This window comes from Epinephelus moara, chromosome 3 (genome assembly GCF_006386435.1).
Source record: "Epinephelus moara isolate mb chromosome 3, YSFRI_EMoa_1.0, whole genome shotgun sequence".
Taxonomy (NCBI): Eukaryota; Metazoa; Chordata; class Actinopteri; order Perciformes; family Serranidae; genus Epinephelus; species Epinephelus moara.
The window spans coordinates 17,902,811-17,924,841 of record NC_065508.1 but is presented as its reverse complement, the minus strand read 5'-3'; the positions used below and the strand labels follow the sequence as shown (position 1 = coordinate 17,924,841).

The following is a 22,031-nucleotide window of genomic DNA, read 5'->3' as shown; positions in this document are numbered from 1 at the left end:
CTTAAGTCATCCAATGGTACCCACCATGTTGGCTTTCATGGGCTATATGGGTTACCAACGAGTCTCCCCTAAACTGGAGAGGGCTTGATCTCGGTAAATGCTTTGCTCCTTACAATCAATGTACTCCTTCAAAAAAAGCTGAATATTTGTCTTTTTAAAGCCCAGTTCAGACCAAAGATTTGCAAAGAGATGAAACCATTTTAGAATGTTGCAGAGAAACGTTGCAGTGGTGTGAACTGGCCATCTGAGCCGTTTCATCACTACTACAAATGCAACCATAGCCATTATCTCACTATCACTATCCTCATTCATATTTTAAGAGGCTACAAATTATATTCAGCCACAAAATAAGTCTGAAAAGCTGCAATCAGAACAGAAGTACAGAGAGTTGTTGCACAGAGATGATACATCATCTCATCTAGTTGCATCGGTGTGAACTGGCAGGTTTTTAGAACGTTGCAGAATGGTGCTTTGCAAGTAGTTGCCTGTTTCAACTCGTCTTGTCACGAATCTTTGGTCTGAACTGGGCTTACAGAAAAGGACAACCAGCCTAACATGTATAGATACATAACACATTAAAACAAGATTGTTGTGGAAGTATTAGTAACAGTAACTGTAAAATTAGAAACCAAAGTTTATCAGTATGTGACTAAAATACTACAGCAGTATGATGGAATTCCTACAGTTCAGTTATTATTTTTGGTTTTGGTGTGCCACCCCTTTCAGTGGCCTCATCTGGCCACCCCTATTAAAAAATGTCTTGGGGCGCCACTGAAACTGTTATATTCTATATTCAGCTGTGCCATTGGAAAGAAAACATGCCGCCACATTGCAGTAATGTGCAATATGGTGATGAACTGTAGACATCCTCATGATATGGTAGATACCTTCTGACAAGTCTGATTAATAAGCCCCGGGCATATTTATTATGCCTAATGCTCAGCCTTTATTTCCCCCATCCAAAAACTCTGCTGGTCTTGGATCATCTTCCTCTTATGGAGTGGAAACATTTCATCCATTTCCAGTCTCGTCATGCATAAATGAAGCAGTGCAGCTTAGTTCTGGTGATTAAAGGGAAAGGGTCTGGCTGAAGGAAAGTCCCAGTCCTTCATTCAGACATACTGGGCCTCTGACCCGCTCCAAGGAGGGCTGGGCCAAGACTGCAGTGCAGAAATGAGTGCCGAGCTAATTGTAAGCAGTGCCATGTGTTTTTTCTTTTTTTCTTTCTTTTAATAGAGCCATGCGGTAATGTCTACAATGGTGATGAAGTTACAGGCACATTATTGGCAATGTGGATTGCATTGTAAGGAGTATGAGCTCATACATGCAGCTCGACAGTCATCACAACCCTCTGTGGCATGCGCCCCTGCCCTGCCATTTCAGAGACGGTCCTTTGGAGGAAAGATTAGAGGTGCTCTTGTGGAAGATAATAAATACATCAGTAACATCAACAACTAATCCAATCCAATCACACCCCCCACATGATATTTCAGTACAGAGAGTGATGATGTGTCTAAAATCAAATATTTCTGTGCGTTTCTTTTGCATTAGTCAGTGGGAATAATCAAAATTAGGAGATCAAATTTAGCTTGAAAGCCAATGCAGAGATACATCATGTGGAAAATAATATGGAGGAGTTACCTTGTCAAATAATGCGCTGCAGGTTCTAAGGCTGACAGGAGGCCCAGATGACAGCAGTCGGTTCTGAATGTGAAGGTTGAAAATGGGATTTACTCAAAACAAACCCACACAATGTTTAAGAGTAAGTGGACTTCAGGGGAGGGGGGGGGGGGGCAGGGGTACGCTACTGAGGGATGGACATTAAAGGGAAACTTGGGTATTTTAAAACCTGGACCCTATTTGCAAATGTCTTTTGTGTCTAAATGACTCATAACTAACAAACTCTGATCGATATTGTAAGTGTCTGACAACTTATGGATAAGATCCCTACAGAGTTACAGAGTAAGGGTGCGTTCAGACCTAGAGTTGTCTTGCTTTGGTCTGAATCAGGGACTAATTTTGTTAGAAAGCTGTATAATTGCCTAGAGTTGGTTCGTGTTCTCACGGCAGCATTTACAAGCAGACCAGATAAAATGCCTTGTGCGAGAAAGCTGCTCTTGATTGGTCAGAATTTCCATGTGGGAAAAATCCAGGAAGTAAACCAAACGTTGAAGAAGAGTACACTTGCAAGATAAATGTGACACTTTCTAATGTCACAATGGAGGGACAACTACGCAGGTTGATTTTAGCGCTGCTCATCGTGGACTATATTGCTGTCATTGTTCATTTTAGTCAAACCATACAGTTTGAAAACGAGGCGTGGCTCCAACTAGAAAACAATGTTTTGATGCATTGGATGTGCTGAATGTGCATATTAAGGCAGTACAGGAGGAGGTGCACATTAATAATCCTCCAGGACTGTAACATGAGACTGCAGTAGGTTCAGATCAAGGTCAGAACACGTTCCCACCCCAGACAAACCGCACCAGAGTTCGTTTGTAACCAGACCGAGACCACCTCTTCAAGAAGGTCTTGGTCCGGTTGTTTTGGTGCATACTCGAGTGCGATTGCTGTGTTCACACCTGCCCAAACAAACCGTACTTGGGGTGCAAACGAACTTGAGCTCGATTGAATCGAACCAAACTGGGCAGTTGCGAAAGCACCCTAAGTTCGTTTATATTTAACCACCAACAGTCACTAGAAAAATCACCATCACCAAACACACCAGACTCCATAGTAAAAGTATAAAATTACTGTTTATTTGAATGAAGTTTGGTGGGTTTGACGATAACCATTTCATTACTGTTTTTGGTTAAACAAAACAATCTTACCCTCGACAAAAAGGTCTGTCTCTGCAGAGATCCTTTCCATAATGTTACCAGACACTTAGAATAACAAGCGCTCCTGCTCAATACTGGACCAATTTCAAAAATTGTTGTTCCCATTAGTCACTTAGACACAACAACACAGGAAAATAGGGTACAGGCTGAAAAATACCGAAGTGACCCTTCAAGTCTGTAAATTTTCCTCCTGACACCAGCATGAGCAGAGGACGTGATGGAGACATATAATGCCACCTGAGGACTGTCCTTGCCCAAGCCTTAAACATCTTTTGAGATTTCTTGTATAAAATGTGATTTTAATCAGCTTTTTTTAACTATAAGGACGATAACTTCCACTTGTGTTCATGCACCCATCACTTTCTTAAACCTGATTAGACAATTCCTGATGACATGTCCATTACACAACTCAGTTATTGCCCAGTTCTGTCATAGTATGCACATGAGCACCTCACATACAGTCACACATGTTACACTTTGTTGGAGACCTTAGTTTGTCTCGACTAACTTTCAGTTTTCAATGTCACCTCATGTTAACTGGCAGGGAAACATTGTTATTGAAACCAGTGTTGAGGTATTCACTTCAACAACAAGGTTAAAAAAAAAAAAAGTTGTGCGCTTTTATTACTGCAGAATTGTTTTGGATACTTGAGCATGATTGTTCCTCAGACAAGAAAAATGGTTTCACTGTTAATAAGAGACCTGGCTCTGTAACGCTCTGATGAAGATGAAGCGGCTGCTCTCATTGATCTGGACGGACAAATGCTGTTTTCTATTACGCTATTAAACATTTATGGGCATCATAATTATGTCCATGTAATGAATAAACATTGCGTCATGCCCTTGCAGTCGTTGTTGACTCCACAACATCGACTCATTTCCAATAAATTACGTGAGGAATGGTGATTGAACTGTTGCATTTTGGAAGATTTTTACTTTAAAGCCTGAAAATTACTGACTGAATGATTCTAGAAATCACACTGAGCCGCTACAGTATATAGACATAAACACTGACTTAATAATTCCAGCATTATTACATTGTACAGATACATATTATTATTCGGCTGCTCCTCTATTTACGAAGGTACATAACAGACAGGATTGGCACCCAAACTGCATGAAACATTTCTCTTAAAATCTTGAAACAGCAAAGGTTTTTGTGAAGTTGAACACTGATTTTAACAACCAACAAGAGATGAAATGTGAGGTAATTTATTTTTCTTACTTTAATTTATTTTACTTGTTATAATTTAATTTACTTTATGTTTTTATTATCAATCCACAAGAGATGAAATGTGGGGTAAATTATCACCTACTACTTTACTCACTTACTTATTTCATTTAAATTATTTATTTATCTATATTTATTTTTAATCTTATTTTTATCTTTATTCTTTTTATCTTTAATCTTTATTTTTTTTTCTTACCTTTTTAATGCACATTTTCATTTTATTTTATTTGAATGCACAGTTTCATTTCTAATTTATTTTTATTTTATTTTTATGTACATTTTCATTTCTATTTCATTTTATTGCTTTATCTTCACATACTTCTATTTCACACTGTTATTCTTACTTCTTATAATTATCTATTCTTTACATCGGAGCGACTGTAATGTATCACAATTTCCCCTCAGGGATCAATAAAGTATTTCAGATTCTGATTCACAAACTGATGCTGTGAACACAGATATATGAATCATCGTCTGTTGGGTAATAGATGAGTCCTGTGGTCTGACACTCAGGTATTACTGGCTGGTATTAAAACTAATGTGAAATGAAAGTTATGATTAACTGAGGGCTAAACAGGGAGAACTCACATGTAACACCAGGACACAAACACCAAGTTATTAATTACTGAAAGCAGGGACAAAGAATCAATAAAATTGATCCTGAAGCACGGCCAATGTATCTGAAGTATCATCTTCATTTCTGTGTTATAAAAGCAAAGTGTTTGTGTCCTGCCAAAAGGAGTTTCTGAGGTGAGTCTATTGTCTGGTAGAGGTCGACACTGAGAGGAGTGTTTACTTCTTTAGAGTGGACACCAGTCACAGGAAGTAAAGCCTCACTGAGATCCTAGCCAAGGGTGTCAAAGTCGTTTTAGATCATGGGCCACATGCAGCCCAGTTTGATCTCTAGTGGGGCGGACCGGTAAAACCATTGTAGAAGAACCTATAAATAACACCTCCAAATTTTTCCCTTTCCTTTAGTGTGAAGAAGTGCATCATTATTAGTTGTGCAAAGTCATCCAGTGGGCCGGACTGGACCCTTTAGTGGGCCGGTTCTGGCCCACTGGCTGGTTGTTCGACAGCCCTGTCCTAGAATCTAAAATTTAACTACAACTTGGTCTGACCAAAGCTTGAATTAGGATGCAACACAGTGTCCCTATAGTGCCATTCTCTGCAGTTATAAACATACGCTGAGCTAAGGTCAAGGTGAGGCACTTAATCGACCAACAACATGAACAACTGGCTCAGACGAGACAAGAAAACTGCAAGGCAGACATGGACTGTAGCAGGCGATAAGAGGAGACAGCATGTTGCTAAAGGAAAACAGCACACCAGCTCTGGTATATTTCTCTGCATTGCAGGTTAGTAGACGTTCGTGTTCAGACTAATCTGGCAGAGAGCATCAGGTGGCTCATGCTGGATTACTGTTTCTCTCTGAAAAGTGACAGTTTGCTTCTACAGACCAAATATTGGCACCTCTCCTGCAGCTCTTCCTGCCTGAGACAGTGCGGACCAAACCTAGGATGAAATCTGTGGCACTGTAGCCAATAGCTGAGTCACCTCTGCTGGCCAAGGACCACTGTGACAGACCAAGGCTGAGATGCTGTACAACACCCTCACTGGGCTCGCACAACCTTTTAGACTCACTGCCACACCCGCTTGCCCTTCACTGGCAAAGAGCTCTCTCAAGCAATAGCCCCTGCATTAAGTGATCCCATTGTAGTTTGCCTCGGGCAGCGAATCCCACTGAACAGACTTGGTTTCCACTTCTTCACCCGGCTGAGCGTATACAGGCCAAGGCATTCAAAGCATAGATTACTCTGGTCAAAGCCAGGAATGAGGTCAGCACAGCGGGAGTCCCTCTAGATACAGCTGAGCCTCCAGTGAAGCTTGTCTATGGGTATTTCAAAATCTGGTTGAGTAGATTGGAAAAATAAACAATGAGCAGCAGTGGCTTTCGCAGCAGTCACCGTTTCCGTGCAGGAGCTGCAAACTGATTGGCGTGTATACAAAATTCAGGGCATTATGCCGCATAGTGAGGGCAGTAAGCCTCCAGAGGGGAATGCACACATTTTGCCCATTAGAGGCACTAGTCTGTGCAAGACGAGCATGCTGGAGAGTAACAAAGTCTATCCCAGAAATTCCCAGACAGAGTTAGTCAGAGCAAAGTGAGGTAGATTTACAGTGCTGAGGTCTGAGAGGCGTAATTGCTCCGAGGTTCATGGCGATGAAATAAAGCCATGTAATGTTGCAACTTACCTGTCAAATGATTACACTTATATATATATATATATATATATATATATATCGTAAAGTAATATATCTTTGAGTTGACAGACATTCCAATGATATATGGTACATGGCTACAGACCAGGGATTGGGCTGATTTGTACTTGTAATGTTTTTACTATAATAACCAGACAGTTCAGGGAGGTCAAGATATGCAGCGCAGCAATATAATTTCTAATAGAGCAGACTGAGGCACAACCTCCAACGTTCATTAACAAAGTCGTGACTCATTTAAAATTGAGCATTAAGTCATAGTTAGGTGTTATTAACTGACACATTTTGTCAGATACTCATTTTATGCTGATTTTTTTAATAATAATCAAATGCATTATTCAAACTTTTATCCAACATGACCCAAAGAGTGTTTAGATATAGAAGAACTTACCAGAGTGTTTGCTGCTATGTACCCATGTGCCGACTTGTCTGAAACAGAAACAGACATTCTTATAATCTTTTGTATGAGGCATGAGAATAAATATACAACTTTCTAATATTGGTGGATATTTTTTTGTTTGATCAGTATTTTGTGCTGCTCACCTCCCGAGGTGAAGCTCATGTATTTCTGGTTGTTGACGGTCTCTTTGGAGTCGTAGAACTTTAAGACGTCCAACACGGCCTGCGGGTTCTTTTTCTGCTCCAGCTTGGTGATGTTCGAGGTCTGTAGGAGCCGTGCCCATTGCTCCGGGATACCCTGCACGAACAGACAGAGGTCAAATGTTAAAAAGTGCTAGAATAAGGGGCGTCGTAGTGACTGATTACCCGGGGCCCCAATGGTAAGGGGGTCTTTGAAGTACACCCTGGACAGATCGCCAGACTATCACAGGGCTGACATGTAGAGACAGACAACAATTCACACTCATATTCACACCTATGGGCAATTTGGAGCCACCGATTAACCTGTCTTTGGACTGTAGGAGGAAGCCGGAGTACCTGGAGTAAAGCCAATCTGAATTCGAACCAGGAACCCTTTTGCTGTGAGGTGACAACGCTAACCACAGCACCACCGTGCTGCCGTATTTCATTTTATTCTATTTTGTAAGTGGCCATAATTAAATTAAAACTGGCTGAATAAATCTGTTGAAAGACTGAACTTTGTATAAAAGAAATAGTGGAAGCTCTTTGAGGCCCCTCTCATCCCTTAAAGGGGCAGAATGGTTTAGTCCACCCTTGCACTAGGATTTAAATGTAACTAAAGCCGAGTGATTGAGTACTTGTGCTGCTGGAGCACCAACGTTCACTGTCATATCTTTCCCCAAGAAAGGGAACTCAGGGTTCCAAAAAAGAAACGAAAGTAAGGAAAGTTTAAGAAAACAAACTTACTACGTAAAAAAAAAACAATTCAAAAGGTGTGTGACGGAGACTATACATAGGGCCCAGAATTTGGTGCTACACCCCTGTCTAGAATATCCATGTCCTGAGGAAAGAGAGTGGGTTGATAATAGTCCTTCAATCACAGCCAGAAAAATATATCTTCTCTGTTGTGACACAGGCACACAGGAGGCTGGATATTGAGGTGGACAAGTGATCACAACAAGTCAATCAAGCAAACCCAATTCTCTTTAACCCTTAATATCCTTTACAGATAAATCATGTTTAACATTGCCAGTCATTAGAAGAGGTTAAATATGGCAGAGCAAAAAAATACTTTTTCTGGAGTGTACTGACGTTGTGTTTGGAGAGGAAGGTTAGCTTTTTATAACTGTATATTTTTTACTATAATTTCTGTCTGATTTTTCTTGGAGCAACTATCTGGAAACCATTTCTACATCTTAAAGGAATGGTTCCACACTTTGGTAAATGAATAATATAAATAATCAATTTCTCCTTTAAATTGGCATAAAGATTTGAAAAGCAGTAGGAAACAGCTATTTTAAACATTTTTTTGTTTTGTTTTCACGTTTAAGTTTCTCTATACAGTTTCTCTTCCACAGTTTTTAGCCCACGTTTTACATATTTTATTGCTTCTTTATATAAACAGACATTGAGCCTGTTAACAGGGGCTGAATGTGGCTCAACAAAGGGTTTCATTCATCCCATCTCTGTAATCTTCAGGATATTTATACCCTTAAAGCAACTGTTGAAAAAAATAGTCTACTGTTCTGGAAGCAGAAAAGGAAAATACTTGGGGGCGGATTAAGGAGCAAATTAACAATAATACACTGTATCATCACAGAGAACCATAAAAGACGTGAAATCAAAGTGGCTTGGTTTAAAATGGTCTTAATAGGGCTCTGTGTGTCATGAGCTTATCAAATGAACAAGGAACTATTTGTCACTGATGTCACTGCTGCACATTTGGAAGTCAAATAAACCAGAACATGTGCAGTATGTCCATAACAGTGTTAAAGTGGTTTGAAGTCTTGAGACATGACGTTTATGTTCCAGACTATTTAGCAGTAAATGAATTAACAGTACATGAACATCTGTTTGTGATTTCATTCTCCATAGCATGATGTCAATGCTTTACGATAACCGAGAATCACCTCATGAACACAATAACTTCCCCTGCGACAACTTCTCCTCCTGTGTATAGGAAGAACAAAATCCAAAGCACTTCGTACAAAACAAGAGCTGAATAAACATCTTTGTTGAATCAAACACTGAACATTAAAGTCGGGGCCCTTCTGGCTGTTCCAAAGTCGAGGCTTAAATCTAAAGGAGCCCGTGCTTTTGCCATCAGGGCCCCTCGGCTTAGGAGCGACCTGCCTGAGGAGATAAGGCTTTACAGAATCAGTGACTTCCATTAAATCACTTCCTGAAACCCATTTTTGTAGCATTGCTTTTATGTAATGTTGTCTTTTTATTTCTTTTTATTTATCTTATTTATGTCGTGTTTATTTTTATTTCCTTTTAATTTTGTAGTTTTATTGCTTTTGTTGTTTTTGGTCTCTTTATTTGTGTTTATTTATATAGATGTTTTGCGTCCTGCATCTTGCACTTTACTATCCTTTTGTTTTAACTTTATCTAAACTCTACCCTCGTTTTGTCTCGCTTATGTTTGGCTTCCTGTTGTTAGATTGTCTTCTATTCTGAGTCCAGTTTCTGCTTTTGCTTTGCTTGTCAAAGCACTTTGTAAACTCTGATTTTAAAGATGCTATAAAAATATAATTATTATCATTATTAGTAGCAGTAGTATTAAATGTTTTAAAAGCTTTGTTGAGGGCTATGGTGTTGAAGCACTTTCTAGATGGTGTCACACAGCCCAGTGTTTACTGCTAGTAAACAATATGACATTTTTGGTGGGCGGGGCTTAGCTGGAGGCAAAACAATTCTCCACAGACATTAGCCAGCAGCACTGTCAGAATGTACCATTCGGTTATCCAGAGCACCGCACTCTCAGAGTGGCAGAGCACTTTCTTGGCACTCTGTCTGAGAGCAGCGTGAATGTGTGATTAACTTAACTGTTCGTTAATTCATATAGAAACATAACACTCTGTTTCTGCGACCAACAGGTCAGACTGAGTTAAGAACCCCCCATGTTGGGTCGCTCACTTTCCGGGACTGCGTGTGTTCCTTGAATAAGTAAACACTGACCAATGGGACCAGACTGGCCGACCTGTACGCTCTCACTCAGTGGATGGATGATTTGACAAGAAGCTTTGTGGTTGATAACTATGCCAGTCTTACAAAGGAGGACGACACTTGAACGGTTTCCTCCAGTTTGTTTTGCTATCAAAGCTAAGTGAGCGAGAAATCCAATATTCCTCTCAATATCGGCCCAGTTTCTGATGAGGTGGACATGATAACCCTTAATACACATAATGTTATTCATCCCTACAGCAGGAAATACTTTTTCCCTAACCTGATATGAACTCTGTGCAGCACATGTGAGCATTTTTGATGATGGCTTCCGTCCAGTCCTTTCGTCTTACCACATTTAACCCTGGTTGTCCTTGTTTTTGTCAACTGGCAGTGGCAGCTGATGGTTGTTCAAATTAAAGTTTTGAGCCATGACTCCTATTCTGGCACCTAATGACCCACAAGGTGATATTTTAAGACTCTTATGTAGCCTACAGCCCTGTGGTGGAGAGTCGTGTTTTGCCTCCAACTAACAAACTGACGTCATTGTGACGTCGGCACTAAGGGGTCTATAATATCCACTTTGTACCTTATTAAAACAAGAAAAAATCACTTCCAGACCTTCTCTATGAGTAACAGTCAAAACAATGGATCAAATTCAGTGTTAAGAACTTTAAACAGAGAAAATAAATAAAGAAAATCAGTGTTATGGTGTTATATATCTAGGCTTGTGTAAGAATAAAACATCTACTGCCAACAGAAACTGCAGCAAAGAGGTGATTTACCAGGAAATGCTAAAGTATTCCAGTGCAGGTTTCACCTGTTAGGGGAGACAGAGTGATTGTCATTCCAGTCACTCGTATAACCAACTTTATGCAGAGGAAAATATAACATTAGTTAACGCTACCGCCTGGGGGGATTGTGATTTTAGAAATGCTTGCCTGGGACTGTGCTTTCAGCTGGGAGGAGGATTTTAGAAACACATCAGTCCCTGTTTATTCGCCTGATTGTCAGGTAAAGGAGATACTCACTGTGAATTCTCCTGTTACAGCATCAAAGCCAACATGAATGGTGTGTTCAAAGTCTGAGGGTAGGGATATCTCAGGACGTTCCTTCTCCTTCTTCTTGTTTGCTGCGGGAGACGAACAACAGCTGATTACATGAAGATTTCTAGTATTTGTATGCACAGGTAAAAACTAGTAAATTACATGAATGAAAGTGGGGCATAGGGTGAGGTGAGGCGTGGGGGAGGATACTCACTCTTGTCTCCCCCGGGGAAAATGGAGCGCAGGCGGACTTTCTTGTTTTTCTCTTCAGGAGCCATTGGAAGCGGTTTAGAGGCGTGATTCAGCGATGAAGAGTCTCGGGAACTACTGTTCATTCTCAAGGGGGGGGCTGGTGGTTTCTCTTCAATATCGACACTATCAGACATCTTTAGTAGCACTCACAATGTCCTATGAGAGAGAAGGAGAGAGACGGAGGAGTTAAAAAAATCTGGGTATACATCAGTAAGGACTCGTCAAGGTTACACACTCCCTCTGAATGCACCAAACATAGCAACCTTGAATCCTGACGAGAACTTAAGTGCAAAAAAATACAATATCATCTGTCAATATCAAGATCGGCTGCAAGCAGTGGCGGCCGGCCTTGCTGAGACAACTTGTTGTCAATAGACAGCACACATTATACAGTCCCCTATTTTGGTGAAATGCTTATTTTATAACTAAAACATAATCTATAAAAAGTCAGAAAATAGTGTGAAATTGATCACTGGGAATCAGAGCCCGATGTGCGTTTTAAGATTCTTCTTAAAACATCATAACAGGCTTCTTTTGTCCAAAAATATTGAGTCTGTAATGATGTATAAATGCTTTGAGCGTACATATGTGACACCGGTTGAATTAAATCAATACAGCAAAAACATACCAGACGTATGCACAAAATGTACGGAAAATACAGGAACATTGTTTCATTGTATTTGTGCAGAAAGACTGACACGATCTGGGAAGAAGTAAGAGTTATAATCAAGGAGATTATTTCAAAACACATCTTACTGCACCCTAAGCTTTTTCTTTTGGGCTTATATCAAGAGAAACATAATTATAGCAAAAAATGAACAAGCGTTTACAGACCTCAGCTTGCTTTACGCCAAAAAATGTATTGCACTTTAATGGAAAAACATTCACACGCCAAGCTCTACTCAACAGACAAGACAGATGTTATTAAGTCTTCCATTAGAAAGGTAGACTTACATATTGAAGGCTAAACAGCATAAAATTGAGAATATATGAAGGCCCTTCATAAATTATGTTAAGGATTTCGATTTCACAGATGATCAAATGCACTAGTTCGATTTCTGTGGACAATGCAGTTTGGGAGCTTGTAGAATTTTTCTTTTTCTTTTTAAAAATACTTGTCAAATTTTACATTTTTTGCAATTAATTTTGGAAAAATAACCATTCATTAACAAAGGAGAAGCATTCTTGTTTTGAGTTTTTTTCTCTCTTTGTTCTGTATAAATGCAGTTGTTATGTTATATATTATGTTTCATTTTATTTTTATTTACCTTTATTTAACCAGAAAACCACTCTTTTTCAAGAGTGTCCTGGCAGCAACATAAATTACACACAGACAACATTGAACAAAAATACAAAATAAAGATGTAAAGTTCTAAAACAAGTAATATAAAACACAAAATAAGATCCGTACAAAGACAGCCAAAAAGCATGTTAATATATACGAGAATTGAACCATAAAAACACAAAAACAGCAACTACACAAGAATGCAAAGACCAGCTGAGACACCCCGTTACACTGGCATATACGTAGAAGACTGTGTACAAAAATCCTGAAACGAATGTAAAAGGCTGTATTTTACTGCATTCAAATAAAATTATTATGGGGGAAAAGCAGCTAAAGTTCATGTTTGAAAAGCTGGGACCAGTGAATTTAGAGAGAGTATACCTACTTCCTCCTCAGTAACCTACCCATCTACCCAATAGTACACCCACCTCATCAACTACCACTACACCACTGCTCTACATGTATAAACATGTTTAATCTAACACTTTTTACGACCTTTTTTATATCAGTTTAATTACATTTAAGACAAAACTTGTGATGAAAAATACACACAAAAAGTGAAAATATACTCTTCTAAGTAAACAGCTTGATATCAGTTCAAAATGGATAGTAAAGGAAAATGACACTGATGATACTCCTCATTGGGTACATACAGATGTTGCATTAAAGTCTGTTCCCCCATCAAATATTGTTTCCCTCCTGTTAAAATGATGTTTCCTGTAGCTCAAACACCTGGAAATTATTGCACTGACGTGACCAAGAAACATTTTAAGGCCTTTTATTACGTTTATCTTAGACATTTTAAGACTATTTAAGGGGAATAAATGCAGGCTTTCGTGAGGACAGTGATATACTGAAGCAGTTGGAGAGGCTGAGGTGGATATCTCGTCTCTGTGGCTGTTTTCTGAGGCAGCAGAACTGGGGTAATATTAATGTAACAAAGCCAGATCAAGACTTGCATTCAGACAGATCCAACACTCACAGAAGACTCCTAGTTACAGTTTCACAGTATTGTATTTTTTGAGCTGTGGCCTATTTTAGCGCCGTATCACGAGGGATCCTGTTACAGCGACACTGGCTGCAGGTCTGATTTATAATTCACTGCTAACAGCTCTGATACTTTGAGCAGCACATTTAGATATTTAGCACATTTATTTAAAAGAACACTCAACTCCTGATGCTCTGATCGTGATGTTAAAAACAAAATATGCACTGTGTTTTCCTTTGATATTTGAAGAGGTTATTTGGAGGCGAGGTGGAGTCTGATGTCCAGCGGGTCTGCTCAGCTGTGAAAACAGTAACCAGGAGTTGATTCTAAGAGAAACGGGCAAGAGTAAACGCTCCTATCACTCATCCTCTCGTCTTCCATTGACCCATCCCACACTACCATCTTAAACTCCTTCACTGCCTCACCCCGAGGCCAAGCCCATCATGTGATGTGCAGCACAACCGTCCCAGAAAGCGGGCCATCCAGGCCGCCCCCTTAGTGGAGACCTACATTAGCAAACAAAGACCACTCCTCGGCTCTTACACAGCGCTCACTGCCTCTGACAAATCACACATGTGCCTTCACAGTGGCCTTTACAATTTTATGTAACCATCTTACCGCATGAGGCAAAATCTGGTTGGTTACACCCTACGCTTTGTTAACTTCCCAAAAGAAATGGTTTTGAATGAAGGGATTAGACAGGCGGAAAAATATAATATATATTAAAAAGATGACAAAGAGCCTTGATTTAATTAGATATGTCCACAGTGGCACCATTTCATAAAACACTTGTCTTATTGTGAAACATATTAATCAGTAACGTGTCATTTCCTGTTTGGACAGAACCAGAACAACCAGAACCAACAGAATCTCACACATTATGTTCAATGTCTATATGACTCTATAACTAACTATTACCTGATGGGCGTTAAATTTAAAGTGGAAACAGACAAGTATTTTGCTTTAATTTAACACTATGAAGTAAATGTAGTTTGCACAATGTAATGGCTGTAGAGTAAAGACACCAACTCTGCTTAGAGAGGTTCCCTATAAGCCTTGCTTTCACTATGCAACTCTGTCTGAACTGGAAAGGGTTGATTTGCGGCATAAAGGAAGTGCATCAACCAAATAGGAAGAGGATAGCATTTTGTTTTCTCCTGTAGCTAGCTATCCCCAGTTACCAAAGAGTATCAATAGAAGTTCTTTACAGTTACTATTCCCAGGATTAGTAAATGCAGACGGTGGAAAAACCAAAGTAACTGTGGTAGTTGCTAGGCTCTGAGGAAAATGGATAATACCACTGGGAAACACGAGAGGCCAACTGCATCACTGCACAGAAGGAAGTGTGCATCTACGGCTCAGACCTCCAGGCAGTATGTCAAACTTTAAAGACAATTTTCATAGTGGCCAAACAGAGGAATTACAACTCCCGAATCTGTCACATGATGCCATTAGGTCCAAAAAGACTTTTCCCATTGACTTATTAGTAAAGAGATGTCTGTAAATCACTGGAACCATTTTCTTAAAAGTCAATACCCCACAAAATGACTTGTTTCACTATCAGAATTTAATCTGTTTGGTCCTAAAACATTTGGAAAGTCTAGAAAGGCCACATGACTGAAGCAGAGCGGAGCACTAACCCGGAAGTAGTCGGCGTGGCCACCAGAAGTCTCCGGCGCTTGCTCTATGGGTCCGATGATGCGGAAGCAGCACTAATCATCCGGGTAATTTCATACCATGGAAATAGAGCTTTCTGGCTTCATGCGCCACTGAGCAGCTTTCAAAGGAGTAAACAGGGTCCCGCCTTCAACACTGTATCCAGGTCTTTTAATACAGCCATGCTACTGCGAGCTCACATAGCATCACTGAGTTAGCTAATGTTATTGCTCAGCCAATTAATGTTTCCATCTCGCGCTGTCATAAACACTAGCCTTGTGTCCATGAGTAGATGCACACTCCCTTCCGTGAAATGATCCAGTTGGCAGGTGTAGTCTGGTAGAAAGAAAATAGTTCCTACATGAAACTGCTCACAACAAGGTCTGAGGATTATCTTGAGTAATCGGGTCATTTTTTCAAATGTATTTTTTGGTGCTTTGAGCACCACAAGCCGAGTGCCATCTAGTTCTACTATATCAAGGGAAGGCAGTTATCACTACAGTCGATATCTCCAACCCTTAGTAACTGACACAAAACAATCTAGACTGATAAACAGCACTACAGGTAAGAGGGAAAATATGTAATTTGATTTTGGGGTTAACTGTCCCTTTAAGTCTGAATATTTCAATCTTATCTCCATAAGAGTGAAACAGTCTCTTATCTAATAAAACAGTTTTTCTTCCCTTGGATAACATTAACCATTAATGTGTAATTAAGCTCATTCTCATCATGTTTTATTCATACAAACTAGTCTACAAAATATTTGCCAATACTTATGTAAAAAAAAGTCTCAAAGATCAAACACTGGTCTGAGATAAAAGGCTACCAACATAATCTTGATGTTTCCTAATAAACCGGACAGTGTTTTTTGTTCCCCCTCTGCTGGTGGTGTGACGAGAATAACAATTTTGTTTCACTTGGCAAGAGAATGTAACACAGAAACTGGATTGCGATCATTTCAGATGGACAAACTGTTCTATGATCACTGCAGGAAATGATTTGGTAGCGATCAGCCCAAACCTTGGCTGGGCTTTAGTACCAGAGCTTTCTGTAGATCAATTCTGATGCATCAAATAGTGGGCACAACTGAACAAGCGAGAGGGTGGCATCTAGGAGAGGGGAAAAATCGATTCTTAGATGCATCTTGATTCTCTCTTGAAGGAAAATGTCTCAATGCAGAAAAGTCAATATTCAGAACTTTAAACCCCCAAATCTCAACATTATGTTATTAAATAATACTGTTACTGTTCCTTGTGTCTGAACCCATTGGATGTTGAAACATACAGATGTAAAATATGTGCGTCACTTTCACATATTGTGTTAATGTTCCTTAAAAAAGTATCACAGCTGGAAAGATGGTCTGTTCCTGCAGTAGAAAGACGCAAATACTTAAGAAACTGGTGCTACAAGACCAGAGAAAACAGAGAAAAAGGACTGTGGCATTTGCTTTTGCTCAAGAGGTATTAATCCTACAACTCTCACAATGCACTGCGTCATACCAAAACAAAATTTTGCTCCTGCTGCTGGGTGACGAAATGTGAGCTTGTCCGTTTTGACACAGGGAACAATATGGCAGCTGGCAGCTAACAAACAACGTATAACAGTTAAAAAGTGAGCTAAAATATATAACGAGAGATAAGCACACAGTAATCTTGGATTATATTTTATCAACTTTGCTTAACTTTGCCGTTTAATCTCAGTTTTTTCACCCTCTGTTTATACAAAACAGGAAACAGTATGTTGCCCACTTCCTGTTCACAAATTCTCGTATTACAGCCAAACAGTGCACTAAAATATGTGTCTGAATATATTTTAAGCAAGGAAAAGGCAATACAGCAACATAATCTTTAGTTATATTAGTCAGCACTGTCTAGTTTCAACGTTTGGCATATGAAGATGCGGAAGTACAATCTGTAGTTCTAGCAAGCCCTAGATCCAGAAAAAATTTTGAGTTTGGAGATGAGCAGGGAGATCTGGGCGCTGGTAAGATAGAGGGGTGTTTACCATAGGTCATGCGCACATACTACACACATTGCTATGATACAAAGTTGGGGTGTAACGATTCATTGATCTAGATGGACATATCAGTTCGATGATCAACGTTCAAGTATCAGGGATACAAAGTGAAGACCTCGATTCGAATCATCGTCTTTAGGTTACGCTTTTATTTGAAATTTTGCATAACCGTCAAACAGCAGCAGACTGATGGCAATCAGCCAAGAGAATGACGATGAGGATTCATACTCAGGAATAAATCAGAAGTGCGGAAACATTTCGACTTCAGAGGAAAATATGGGTCAACAGACAGAGCACATGCTGTGTGTAAACAATGCCGTTATGAGATAAAACAGGATCTACCTGCCTCAGCAATCTGCTAACTTCTCACTTCAGCAACATCAGCTGTTCTGTTTCATCAACGTTCGGCTGAAAAAACGTAAGAAAGTAAAAAGTAACAAAAAGTATAAATAACAAATGTATTATGTTGAGCTATGAATAGAAGAGAAGTCCACAAGCCGCTGGGCTAATGTATGTAGTGTAAACAGCTCAAGCTAATTTTGGTGACTAACAAAAAACAATGCTTTTGTCTATGAACCTTCACAGTTGTTTTTGAGCCGAATATTATACTTATTGTAAATTATTGCAGTTAATCCATGTTTTTGGCTGTTAGGAGAAGTTTGACTTCAGGTTTTATGAAAAAGATTATAGTTTGGGTTCAAATGAAAACACTTTCTGGCAGAAAGCCCTGAAGGCTAACTTAACCCATGTGCTGTTTTATGTGTGTTAGTGGAGTCAGTTTAAAGTAAACTTTACTGCATGCAAGCAGTTACAGTTATTTACTCATTTATGTGTCGTTTTTTATCTTTTAAGGCCAAAAGCATAAAAAGAAAGGGGTGGCAGCTTCTTATTTAACAGACTGTATTAAATGATCAAATGATATCGTCTCATATCGATCGTATATCAATTATAGCAGACTCTGTAATATCAGCAAATATCGTATGGTTGCCCCAAAGAATAGATATAATATTGTATCATGATGAAACTAGCGATATAAACCCCAACTACAAAGCTGGTTAAAATCAGGAAAGTAAGGCTGAGGCACTTGCATGGTGCAACTTAACGGACAGAAACGAGTGTTGTGTTCACAGTCTCAGCTAGGCTACCTAATAATAATAACAATAATAATAATATAATAATAACAATATAATAATACATTTTATTTACAGGCATGTTTCAAGACACTCAAGGTCACCTTACAGGCAAAGATAAAGAAAATAACAACAGATTTCTATACAAACTTATTTCAAGAGTCAATGAAGATCAGTTAAAGACCGGAGAGCAACGCACCAGCGCTCACTTCCCAGAGGTCAGTCATCCTCTTGAGTTTTGACGAGGATAGCTGATCATGAGCAACCGCTAGATGGACACAATTCGACCGACACCCTCTGTCTTAAAAGCTTGCTATGGATATATTTTGGCATCTATGAAGTTTAACGGTAAAGGGAACGGGACAAGAGCCACACTGTATGCAAATAATTCACCTGTTAATTTTTATCATGGATCATTACAGATGTGCTATGTTTTAAAATCAGCAAGTACTCACACAGAAAAAATAAATCATGAATAGAAATTTAAGATATCCGATGCATCAAGATGCATTGATAATCATGTTATCATCACATCTTAGCTCTATGAATCAGGATCAAATTGAATCATGAGGTGCCTGAGATTCCCGCCCCTAGTGGCATCCACAGTGAACTACCCCCTTCTGAAGACAGCTTCACAGAAAGGTGACTCAGTCTTGAAAGATTGGTTACTAATAAAAGTTTCATATTGATTCATCTTAGCTGGAAGGCGCCTACTATTTTTAAATAACCAGGCAGCTACAGAGAAACACTTTATGATCTTACTGTACTGTAAGATTATTTTCCTGGTGTATTTCCAGGACCTTGTGGGGTTTACCGGTGGTGGGGGTTGACTCTGCTGGCAGTTTCTACACTGTTGGGTGAGCTCCAGGTGAGAGTCCAGACAACAGCGGCAAACAGGTTCTCTTAGGTTGGAGCATGGGCGTGTCACTGACAACAAAGCCTGGTACAACTCGGCTGTTTACAAAGTAATGTCACTATGTTGACAGGGTGCAACCGGGAGTTTCCGACAACATGGCTATCATAACAAAGACGAGACACTGTGTCATGTGTGTGCCGCATGACACAGTGAGCTCGAGGTTAAAGTCAAAGGGTCGTGGGGTTACTGTTTCAACTTAATCAGCATAATCCTTTACATATAGTCACCTTGTTTTCATCACAAAGATACATACAAGTGGTTCTGCCGTGTTCAGACTAATGCAGCTGTGACTGATGCCCCTGTTAATCCATTAACATAATCTTGTGAGCACATTGCCAGCTACAGTATGTCATACAGCGTTTATAGAGTCATGCACAGAAGTGGATCCACTAACACGTGCACGTGGCACAAGCAAGACCTGACAACAGCAACTGGGATCTGATCAATCAGGTCACTATCTGGTCAGCAAATACACAGGAAAGAAATCGACGGCTGCGGCATTGAATAATGACGAGACGACAGGAGGTTTTGAACCATTTAAAAATAACATTGCTTTTTTTTTTTTTGAGGTTTGGGTGAATCACTGGTACTCACATCCTCCTTGGGAGCATGCAATGCAGAATACACTTACATAAAACAGCAAAGGTAAAGCGCATGCTCATAAATATGATAATTCAGTAAATGTTGGGAGAGCAGTGTGGATGAATTATGTAGCTGAGAAACTCTTCAGCGTCTGACCGTGGTCATTTCTAATCTGTGCCACCAGCTGCAGACAACAACAGGAAACCCAGGGAAACCAATTTTTCTGTGTTACAAACTCTGGTCCTTGCTGCTGTGTGGCTATTTGGCTAATCACCTGACCCGCTGCCGGCTGCTGCAGCGGCTCTGCTGAGCGGTCAGACGGCTAAAGATGGCAGATTCACGGAGGCCCAGACACTACTGATTCTTTACTCACATAAAACACTGACCTATTTACTGTGCAGACTGACAGGCGAGCAAGCAGTCAGTGAGTGCACTGTCCCTGAAACAAGCAGCTCCTATTTCGGAAACACACATAGGCCAGTCTCTCAAGATTATAAATCAGCTCTGCGTCTGAGACTCAACTATTTCAGCAGACAATAGTAAAACAGATCATTAAGACATCAATGCAGCTGTAACATTGATCTACAATCTGCTAATAATTTCTCAGATATCAACCCCCAGAACTTCGCTCTGCTCGGCTTGCTTTGCTCAGATGTGACGTTTTGACAGCGATATACTGTATGAATGCACCAGTGTCTAAAAAAAACACACAGAGCGACCACAGACACACCAGCCCGACTCAGATATTACTGGGGATGTTTTCACATTTCTCTTCCATAAAATATTAATCTATCCATGAAGAGCAGGCATTTTCTCTGCTCTTTCAAACATTAATGCAGAATTTGAATGGCTAACACAGGAAGAGGCTCTAATCTTGAGCCCATGGCGGCCCAGTAATGGCCCCGCAGTGGGGGGAGGGCTCCATAAGCCCGGCTCTTCTTCATGCCCCCGATTAGGACACGCTCTCTGTTTGACTTGGCTTTAGCTTTGGCTGTGCTTCTTTGAAGGATGCTGATTACTTGGATAGGATGGACAGCTAGAGGACATTCAAAGGATAAGGAGGAAGGGGGGGGGGGTACGCCAGAGCCGCAGTTTACCATTGTTATCTCCTCTATCTTGGCGCTGTTCGTACAGTGCTTTTACTGGCCACTGTAGAGTGTTTTAAAAACACCGTCAGAAAAGTTGGCCCGTTAGCAAGAGCAGAGAAACACAAGGCCGGTTCACTTGACAACCTTCATATAACACAGACACTTCAGCCAGACATTAAAGCACTGGAGGCCGATGACACACAGATGTCAGCATGCTACTGCACAAACGCTCCTCTCTTACATGGATGGCCTCTCAAGGTCAGGCTAAAACACACAAAGTCACAGTGCAGATGCCATCCCCCCTTTAATTTCAGATGAAGGCTGGGGGAGGAGGAGATTGGTGTTGTAGCTCAATTCTGTTGAAAAGGACGCCCTGTGAAGGGGACATGAGCAGAATTTATGGTCACAAGATCAAACGCTCATGTGGTCAAACACACCAGAGCATCCTCAAGCAAATCATCGAATCTAATATTAGCTGAATTTATTCATTTTTAGTTTAAGAGAGCAGTGTGTATGATTTTGTGGCATCTTTGGGATTGCAGATTGCCACCAGCTAAACCTTCCCCAGTGTGCCAAGCGTGAACTCCCAGTTAGAAATTCTTCCGTGTTCATTGTTTAAGAGATTTTCTTCCTCTCCAAAATAAACAGATCAGTTGATTAAAACCAGTAAAAACACTAAAAAAAGCAGTTTCACGTTACAAATCAGTATTTCCCCAGTGCTGTTCAGCTAGTTGCAGATGGGAGGCTAGCCCAGCACCTGCTATTGTGAGCTCCAGATGCTCAATAAGTTTTTACCTGGAGCTGAGTTATCTGCAGAGGTCTTTTCCTCTCCAAAACAAACAAACCCTGGTGATTTACACTGCTAAAAACAATGAATGACGCAGTTTCACACGCTGTTTGGCTTGTCATGGAGGGGCTGATATCTACAGTGGCCAACATGAAAACACGAATGGCCCTATCTTGAGCCAGTGTTTCAACACTCACGGCAACATATTGCATATACAGTATTGCATTCTTGACGACCAATTAATTAATCATCAATTAATCGTTATCATACCTGGTTTGTACGTCCTGTGCTACTCTAGAAACATGGCGGTGCAACACAGTGGACTCCGTGGACGAGGACCAGGCCCCGAGGAGGTTTACCAGGCCACCAGGCTTTGAAGCCAATTTTCGTAATGGACAAACAGTGTTAT

At 40.2% G+C, this 22,031-nt stretch overlaps 1 protein-coding gene across 2 annotated transcripts in view; it reads right to left on the bottom strand.

The window, feature by feature from the left end:
• LOC126385380 (serine/threonine-protein kinase PAK 3) overlaps positions 1-22,031 on the bottom strand; it is a 42,917-nt gene that overhangs the window by 10,105 nt on the left and 10,781 nt on the right. The window contains exons 2-6 of one of the 2 annotated variants that reach the window (XM_050036961.1): positions 11,137-11,330; positions 10,908-11,008; positions 6,895-7,048; positions 6,743-6,780; positions 1,642-1,704 (exon numbers count right to left, since the gene is read on the bottom strand). In XM_050036961.1, coding sequence (XP_049892918.1) covers positions 1,642-1,704; positions 6,743-6,780; positions 6,895-7,048; positions 10,908-11,008; positions 11,137-11,308 — 528 coding nt within the window. In that variant the 5' untranslated portion in view covers positions 11,309-11,330. The remainder of the gene's footprint in view (positions 1-1,641; positions 1,705-6,742; positions 6,781-6,894; positions 7,049-10,907; positions 11,009-11,136; positions 11,331-22,031) is intronic. The other variant, XM_050036972.1, reaches the window with a different exon arrangement.